General features: G+C 38.0%; 1 protein-coding gene across 2 annotated transcripts; it reads right to left on the reverse strand.

The window, feature by feature from the left end:
* Nucleotides 1–2,867: 2,867 nt before the first annotated feature.
* Nucleotides 2,868–9,079, reverse strand: LOC103430002 (MLO-like protein 3). Of its 2 annotated transcripts, XM_070808022.1 has the most exons (15): nucleotides 8,850–9,079; nucleotides 8,672–8,729; nucleotides 8,301–8,512; nucleotides 8,070–8,186; nucleotides 7,096–7,156; nucleotides 6,859–6,953; nucleotides 5,139–5,213; nucleotides 4,922–5,013; nucleotides 4,740–4,789; nucleotides 4,598–4,638; nucleotides 4,331–4,504; nucleotides 4,190–4,225; nucleotides 3,791–3,858; nucleotides 3,580–3,640; nucleotides 2,868–3,358 (listed from the first exon to the last, which is right to left on the reverse strand). In XM_070808022.1, the coding sequence occupies exons 1-15, from the start codon at nucleotides 8,976–8,978 to the stop codon at nucleotides 2,999–3,001; spliced, it is 1,629 nt and encodes a 542-aa protein (XP_070664123.1). In that variant the 5' UTR covers nucleotides 8,979–9,079; the 3' UTR covers nucleotides 2,868–2,998. The 2 variants fall into 2 exon arrangements, with proteins under 2 accessions (XP_070664123.1, XP_070664124.1); XM_070808023.1 differs by lacking the exon at nucleotides 5,139–5,213 and having other exon boundaries at nucleotides 8,850–9,066.
* Between the last annotated feature and the right edge of the window lie 578 nt (nucleotides 9,080–9,657).

A 9,657-nucleotide genomic window follows, 5' to 3' on the forward strand; every position in this document is an offset into this window, starting at 1 on the left:
AGATTGAGAGTGAGTGAGAATGAGAGGGAGAAGTGAGTGTGAGAGAATTAAAGGAGATAGTGAGAGAGTGATGAGAGAGTGAGTGAGAGTGAGAAATAATGAAGAGAGAGAAGAGAGATTAAGTGAGAGGAGTGAGTGTGAGAGAGAAGGGTTGGATTTAGGGAGAGGGAAAGAGAGAGGAGAGGTAAGATAATAGAGAAAGACATTGAGAAAATTGTGGAGGAGTTATTTTGGTTTTCAAAACCGTATCACTTTGTTCGATGAAGAATTCAAATTTGTGCAATGAAATATTGGTCGAGCAAAGTCTTGATAAATTTTTTTTTTTTTAAATTTCCCACATCTCATTTTTGGCGCCTGCCCAAATTTTTACAGTTTTGTGCGACAAAGCATTGGTCGCACAAAGTTTTGCATGACGAAGCATTGGTTGTGCAAAGTTTTGCGCAATGAATGATTGGTCGCACAAAGTTTTAAATTTAAAGGAAAAAAAAAAGAAATCCCGTGTCCCATTTTTGGCTCCCACCCAAATTCAAGGATTTTGCATGACCGGATATTGGTTCGTCGAGCAAAATTTATAAAAATAATTTTTATAAGTAATTAAAAAGAAAATAATTTTATTTTACAATTTAAAATATAAATAAATAAAAATAAATAAGGTTTAGGCGACCAAATGTGTATTCGTCGTGTAAAGAAAATAATAAAAATTAAAGAAATAATTTAGTTTAACAATATTGTGGAGCCTAAAATAAGTTGAATGAGTTTAGCGTTTTATTTATCATTGTTGAATGAGTTTAAGTTGTTTAATGATAATAAATGTGGTAATGAATATTACCACAACGTTAAAGCCGTGAGCAAAAATGCACACATGTTTGTTGGGGCCAGTGGGCCAACGGGGTGTCCCAATGGAAACTATCTTAGTCAAATAAGGCTGAAAACTAAGCACCAACATGTTTTCTAATAATTTTCTTTAACAAGTGGGTCTCCAACTTTAACTATATGTTTTGTGTCGCACCACGATTTGATTGATTGATTCCAATTTCCACACCAAAATGGTTGGTGTTTTCAGTATGCCTTTGGGCCGGTGGGCCTTAGTATTAATTGCAGAATTTTAAAAGATGATAGATACTAATTGTGTAACAGGTTGGGGCTTTGAATTTAGGCACCTCCGTAGGCTTAGGCAAACTAAAGAGGATTTGAGTACATTTATTACATATCGTATAAATTAATTAAATTTATTATATAACATATAACATATAAAAATTGAATAATATGTTTTTTTATTAAAAATATATATATAATATAATGTGAGAGTTTTAAGTACATAATATGGTGTGGTTTTTTCTTTTTTTTTTTTAAAAAAAAAGAAAATAAAACATGGACTAGGATCCTCTCCAGATTCCTTCTCTCAGGATCCTTGGGATTCTTCAATCATGAGCGTTCATAATGGATGAAGTTCAGGGATTGTTTTGAATTTTTTCTTTTCTTTACAAAATGAAGTCGTCGCCTCAGTCTCTCTTATTCACTTTCTTCTTTACCCTCCCTCTCTTTGAATCCCCACCTTCTTCTCTTCACTATTTCTCACTCTCCCAATAATTAATTTCAATTTTTTGTCAAATTTCTAGTAGATCGACATTGTTTATGTGATCACTTTCTCTCTCCCGTCCAATTTTGCTTCTCAACGTTTCACATTCCTCTTGCCTCCCAAATTTCAGATTCTTAACACAACCATCATTGTAAATTTCCCATCTAAACTCTCTCTCTCTCTCTCTTTTATCAAATCTTGCATCATCTGCGAGAGATGTGATTGCGACCAAAGACGAGAAAGCCAATATTTAAAAATAAGAAAAAAAAAACCATTGCCTAGATCGCCGCCTAAACCTCCTAGAGTGCGCCTAAGTGGCGTCTCACTCCTACCCGATTTTGCTGAACGATTTTGCCTAAATCGCGATGACGCTCCATTGGCTAGCCCCTAGGGTGATTCGTAGAACAGTCATTAATTGTTGTAAATTGGCAAAGGGCATTACTCTTGTCTCATATCTTGTACTACATGTTGATTCCTTTAACAAATGTTTCTTTGTTGCCTTAGGCGGCCACCTAAGCACTGGGCAACAGTGCTCCGCTACGATTTTGGTCAGTACATTTACAAAAGCCGGGAGGAAATAGGCGAGCGCCTAGGCGCTTTAGGCGGTCATATGCAGCTCTAGTCGGCAGTCTAGGTGGGTTCTGCAATTTTCGATTCACCATATGCAGGCATCTGCATCATTGACCGTTCACCATCTACAACCCGTCTCTGCAATTTTTGACAACCTGGTTCTGCAGAAGGTGGGTTTTGGGTTCTTTAGAGAATGAAAGAGGAGATAAGGATGGTGATCAAGAAGAAAAACCTAGCCGCAAGAGGAAAAAAATATCAAAGAAAACCTACGACCACTGGCCCCAATTTTGACCTTAGGTCGACAACAATCCTTGATCCCTTCCTTCTATTTCTATTTTTTTCTTTTTCATGATGGTCGCTCTCTTGCTTTGTCGAGAAGAGTCTTTGTGGTTGTGATTGTGGTCACTTTCTCTTTCTCAAGAGGAGAGCTTTTGTGTGGTTTCGTTATCAAAAGCCTATGAGGGCATTGCCATGGTGTCTCGTAGCATGGCTTCTTTGCCGAATGAACATGGTATTTTGCAAGTTCATCAAAAAGTGATGCAAGGTTTTGCCCTCTTGAGCGTTGTTGTTCCATTTGGTTAAATGTGGTTATGTGGGGATTTTTGTATTGTCTTTTCTATTGCGTTCGTAATCATGGAATTGTATTGTCGATGGATGATGTTCTTGGTTTCATTTGATTAATAAAATATTTATTACCTTAAAAACAAGATATAGAGGATAATGGGTTAACAAAACATTCAAATTATAATCGGTATATACAGGGTATGCCAAAATTGAAACGAGAAACTCCAATCCTCTAATTAATGGGCTAACCTATTTATCACACTTGTTTGGTTTTGCCAGAAAGGATTAAGTGTGTGTTCTGGTGACCTCAGGCATTCCTATATGTACCTCAGTAGATGACGCATTACTGGCTAATTCAATTTCATTTTGGCCAGCCCCTTCTTGATGATCCTCAACAATTTCTTGGTTATCATGAAAATTCTCAGTTTCTCTAGGATGACTCTGGTTCATTTCGGCGAAAGTTAATTGGGGGCGATGTGAAGAGAAATCAGGGGAATGCATGATTCTAGACGAATTTTCGTCATGACCAGATTGTGAATAGTGTGATTTATTTTTCCTCCTTCTCTTCACGTCAGCGTGCCACTGCTTTATAACATTTGTTGTTTGCTCTTCAAGCACTGCTGCACTCTTGAAATTTGATCCCATCTGCATGCATGTATAACCCGAGTTTAGGTGTACAATATCGAGGGTTATATTCTTCTTATCAAATGATATGTTACACTATCAAACTGTGAGTTTTTAACAGTTGATCGATTCGATTGTATTCGACTGTGTGATTCACATTGATAGTTTGACGCATAGCATAACATAGTATCTGACGAGAGAAAACAACTATATGCTCATATGCAAGTAAAGGCATGCATTACCTGGGTCACTAGAGCATAGAGGGGAAGAGTAATGTAACTGCACATCACTTGAACCGTCACCCTACAGAAATTTGTCAACCATTTACTTTTAGTAGAACAATGCTAAGTAGCATCTGATTTGTACAATGACAGACATGTGCAAAATTGAGTGTAGATATGTAGATGATGAGAGAAAGTAGAGGAAGATTCGAAGATGAGCGTTGGTACTTACGCTAAAACCACTCGTACGATTATAATATATATGTGTTCATGGTAGCAGGAGTGTATCCCAAATTGCATCTGAAAATAATTAAGAAAGGAGAGGTATGTTAGTTTTTATCTTAATTTTCATTAGAACAAAGTAACTTTTATCTCGAGTACTATATCGATTGACTAAACCGGAGTAGTGTACTTTTATCAAACAGTCTGACGTGTTATATTATCATGTTGTCGATCTAATAAATAACATATATATATATATATATATATATATATATATTCAGGTAATGGTTAATCTAATTAATGGTTTATTAGTTTAGATAGAGAATATGATAAAAATAACAAAATGTATGTCAAGATAACAACACATTTCTAACTAAATAACGAACAAGTGGAAATTAATAACACGTACCGTGACCCATATAAAGAAAGCAAGTTCAAAGGCATTCTGCAAAGACGAAATCATGTCAGTTAATTTGATCATAGTAATAACTGAGATGATTAATTAGGCATTAGTACTCATACGGAGTTAAGAAAGAAGATTAGTATTTACCATAAACAAAGTGAGATGTAAAAGAGTCAAGACGAACTGCGGTTGACTGAACCAGAAGTGACTGTCTTTTGGTTGCACCAGAGGAGTTCCTTTAATCACATTATCCTGGTCATGAAGTTGATGAGCCATGTTTGCTACTACTACTTCAAGTTTGGTTCCAAGAACTAGCACTATCTACGAACACATCTTAATTAGCCCTTAATTACTACAAGAATTAGTAAAGTAAAACCATGATTAGAAAGAGCTAGTTTAAAATTTAGTACATACAATTAGTGGCACAAATGATACCAAGAGATACACCTGCCAACCTGTTTAAGTTCATATAGTTAATTAGTACCAACCAGAAACTAAAGAAATTATTTAGGTTGAATAAGCAAATTAAGGACTTAATTGGTTGCTTCTTAATTACCATGGACATCAAGGAGGATGAAGATGACGACAATAAACCACAGGAGAGGGCTGCCAAGTGATGGATTTCACAAACACACAATTAGCCAACATGAACAAACTAAATTAATTGTAGATATAATTACCAACCTTAATGAACTCAGGTTTTCTAATTAAAATTTAATAAAAATTACAAGCGGCAACCTGATTCCGACTACAGTTCTAAAATCATCGTCCAGTGATCGTTGTATGTACTTTTGGAAATCGAATGCATTGTGGTTTGTGGACAAATGAGTCTGCAAAATTTGTGAAAAACATACTTGAGATATAAACTACTGAGATATGAGAACCAATTAATTAACAGTAAACAGAATGATATATTTTTGATGTCTTATTTGTTTGTCTATTTACATATACTCACTGAAACGAAACCGTGGCGCAAAGTGAGGTAGTCAACTTTGTCCACTGAATGATAGAACTGCCGGAAGAAGCACCTCTGCATAATACATAATTAACAATTTAATAATTAAGGGTAAATTACACAGAACTACCTCAGCTATTGGGTCATTAACAATTTCATACCTCGTCTTTATAAAGTTTCAATGTCATACCTCATCTACGAATTTGTTACAATTTCATACATTCCGTCAGTTGTTTGTCAATTCCTACGTTAAAATGCTAACATGGCAAGTGACGGGATCCATTTTCTATTAAAAAAAAAAATTAAATATTAAATTAAAAAAAAAAGAAACCCAAACCCAGATCCCATATCCCCCCCCCCCCCGGCGAAACCCATCCCCCCTTCCCATCTTCCTCATCCGTCCCCCCCTTCCAAACCCAAAACCTCATCCCCACCTCCCCCGCAACACCCCCTTTCCCCCTCCCGAGCCTCCCAACCACCTCCCTCTCCCCCACTCTCTTCACCTCCCCTCCCGAGCCTCCCAACCACCCGTCTTCCCTCCCCTGCACCCTTCCTCCCTTCACTCCAGAACCCCCCGCGCCCTCTCTTCCTCCATCTCCTCCTCCCTCCCATGGCGCTACTCCCTTTCCCACTCCTCCTCCTCCTCCTCCTCTTGCTTCACTAACCTCTCCCCCCACCCAAGCCCAACCTGCAACCCAGAAAAAAAAAAATCACCATCTTCATCTTCCCCGAGAGGGTGGGTGCAGGGAAGGGGGGGGGGTCGGGGGAAGAAGGGATGTAGATTTTTTTTTTCTTTTCTTTTCTGGGTTGCAAGTTGGGCTCGATGGGGGGAGAGGGGGTGGGGGGAAGACGAACTGGAGGTTTTGGGTGGGGGGAATGGATGTGGATTTAAGGAGTGGGGTGTGTAGAGGAGGGAAGAGGGTGGGTGCAGAGGGTGGGTGCGGAGGAGGAGGTGGAGGATGGGTGCGCAGTGGGTTTGGGGAAGACGCGAGGGGGAATAAAGGGGTGGGTTGCAGGAAAGGGGTTCTAGGCTTGGAATGAAGGTTTTGGGGGCCGGGGGGGGGGGGGGGGGGGGTGGGGGGGGGACCGACGGGGGGAAGGGAATGAGGGGTTGGAGCTGTTGGAGGGAGGAGGAAGAGAGGATGTGGGGAAGGTTGGAGTTGTTGGCATGAGTGGTAAAGGGGTCGAGGGTGAATGAGGTGGTGGCGGGTGGAGATGTTGGCGTGGGTGGGGAAGGGAAAGGGGGTTGTAGGGAAAGGGAAGGGAGGGGTCGAGGGTGAATGAGGTGGTGGCGGGTGGAGATGTTGGCGTGGGTGGGGAAGGGAAAGGGGGTTGTAGGGAAAGGGAAGGGAAAGGGAAGGGGAAGGGGTCAGGGAAGATGGGTGTGGGGTTTTTTTTTTTTTAGGGTAAATTATTATTTTAATAATTTTTTAATAGAAAATGGGCCATGTCTCAAGTCACGTCAACATTTAACAGATGAATTAACAGACAACTGACGGGAGGTATGAAATTGTAGCAAATTCGTAGATGAGATATGACATTGAAACTTAGGTATGAAACTGTTAATGACCCAATAGTTGAGGTAGTTTTATATAATTTACCCAATAATTAATTATGAGCAAAAAACTTATCATGATTCAGGACAACCACATATATGTTAACATAAAATCTTATGATTATAATAATAACAATAATTAAAGTGAAAAGAAAATCAACTCACAATCCACAGTTGAGCAGTGGTTCCTCTTCCTGTACAAGAACTCATATGTCGAAGAGCAAATGTAGTCTGCCTTGTAAACCTAAACCGATTAGGATCTATACCCAAAAGAAGTTGAGTATTGAAAAAAGAAGATTGAATTACCTGCTGTACTTTATTGAAATTGAATTATGGAACAAATGAAACAAATTAAGATTACACCTAAAACGATTAAGAATTTTATGTCATTGTTTATCATACCATTTGCCACTTGGTATTCCACTGTCTGAGTTTCTTTTTCCCATGCTTCCCAACGCCTCATCTGTAAATTTGTTTGAACGCAATGTTAAACTAGTTACCCGAGTAACCAATTAGTTATAAATTAATAAATTATTACAAGGGAAATAAAGTGCTCTGCCATTTAAGTAAAAGCCACTAGAATATTATAAATGCAAAGACTTGTTTTAAAAATGGGACTCTTCATGAACTCGCCATTTTATATTTTTGGCACAATATTTTATGATGTTGGTATGAGAATTAACGTTAAAACAATGAGGTGACAAATAATCTATGGAAAGTCTCATTTTAAGAGTCTTCTTAACATTTCTTCTAGAATGTATGTTTTATTTTTTTCGACTAAAGATTTAGAATACAACAAATTGAAGTGGCTGCCACAATATTTTTATAATTAATTAACATGTAGTAAGATAATACATATGTAACACAAATAGGATTAGAATAATTTGAAAAATTATATACTTTTCCTTTGACTATATGACATGACACATGATCCGAATCTTAATGCATTTTTTCTGCCTTTCAATGCTCAAAGCTCCCCCCGGCTGCCTTGGAGGGGGGGCAAAGGTTTTCCATGTGAAACAAACAAATTCTTTTCAGTTTCAGGTTGGGATGCATTCTCAAAATCTAAAAAAAAAAAAAAAGTCAATTTGTGGAAATTTAATTGGGATTCTACTATTTTTAACAACCAGGTTCTCAACCCCAAACTGTCGGTGAGGTGTGATTTGGAGAACATTGGGTGGGATTATGGTTGAGAGTTGGCGATGGAAGAGCTATAAACACCCAAACTGTTGTTCACATACAATTATTGAACGATCGACTGTTTTGCATGATACATGCTTTGGACTCTAAAGATTGTTGCTCTCGCACGATGCCAATGTGTGGAAAAAAAAAAATGTTATACAAAAGAAAAAGAGTGAAAAATTAGAAATGCATACCTTGGCCCTTCCTAAAGCCATGGTGAGAACACTATACACAATCTGCATAACTGCCAAAATAAAGATGAAATTGTTGAGCTGATTGAGCCCCCCTTGAGATATAAATGAGGTCTTTCCCTGCAAACCCAAAATTTCTTTTAATTAAATAATAAAACTAAATTAAAAGAGAAAAACAACTACCCTCTTCATCGCAAAAATATATCAATAAAAGCAAAATACTTAATAACATACCTGGGATTCACAGTGATCCTCACTGGTATTGGCTGCTGCAAGCATTCTTTCTATTGGTATTTGCTCTAAACCAAGAGCTTTGGTGGTTTTTGTTGGTGCATTTTTTCTGCAGGGAAGCATGGTGAATGCAACTTTTGTGGGTATGCATATTTTGGATATGGATCTTTGTGATACTGTTAAAATTAGTGACATAAATCCCAGGAGTATAAGCACTGCACCAAAAAAATAAAAAATTTGATTCAGCAAATTGTGTCAAATTACCAACTAGAACATACATTCTGCATAAACTGCCTACGTGGGAAGAATACTCTCAGAATTAGGATAGGTTCTGAGTTCTTTTTCTAATGAATCAGCAAACAGAAATAACTTACCTGATTTGAGCTTCTCTACGGCCTCGAACAAGGCGGTTTTTCTGTGTTTTTTGAGCCACTGCATCAAAAAACATGATCAAATTAAAGAAAATTTGAAATTAGTGAAACCAGTTTAAAAAACCATTTGACTTTTTCAACAAGTTTGATGGTAATATTACAAAAGGTAACATGTACATACCTTGCTAATGAGATGGATCAAGTGCTCTATAAATAGAGAGAGAAAAATGAACACAAAGCAAACTGCTGCCAAAGCCCAGGTGGGGGTGTCTTGAAGTGAACGGCTGGATGCTGATCCTGCAGAAGCCATAATTTCTGTGTTTTCTTGGGGAAAACTGGATCAGCATCAAAGGAGGAATTAGTGAAGACCTGAAAGAACCACACAGAAAGGTTGTTCATTTAAATACCTGAAATAAATAGAGACGAAGGGGATGGACCAGGATCCTCCTGAGCTAAGATGAGGATCTTTCTCAGATGTGGGCCGTTGGATGAAAATTCAACGGCTATAATTATTATAACTTTAAAAGAACTTTTTGCTTGTAACTGTTGAATTTTTATCCAACGGTCCACATCCATTGATAAAGAGGATCTTCATCTTTAGCTCAGGAGAGGATCCTGATCCGAAGGGGATGAATGTTCAAATCTTCTATGCTGCTGTGACTTCCAAGTCCACGCAAAGCTGCCCCTTGTGAAAGTCGTATGCATTAAATATGATTTGACACGGTTTATTATATTATATAATAAAGGTTTGTTTGATGGGGATTTTGAGTCCCATCTGTTTTTCTGGGTTGGAGATTTGGGTCCCGTATTAACGCGGTGCAAATACGTCCATATGTGGAAGTGGTTAGGGCAGGTGGTTCCATTTATTTGGGAACTCCTTTTCTGCAGCACGACATGAATGTTACTGTTATGGATAATCAAATATCGATGTTATGTGTTCACTTTTGTTGACCGCGGCACTCAACTGACTAGATGCTTCGGCCAAAATA

Source organism: Malus domestica, chromosome 11 (assembly GCF_042453785.1).
Source record: "Malus domestica chromosome 11, GDT2T_hap1".
In the NCBI taxonomy this organism is placed as follows: domain Eukaryota; kingdom Viridiplantae; phylum Streptophyta; class Magnoliopsida; order Rosales; family Rosaceae; genus Malus; species Malus domestica.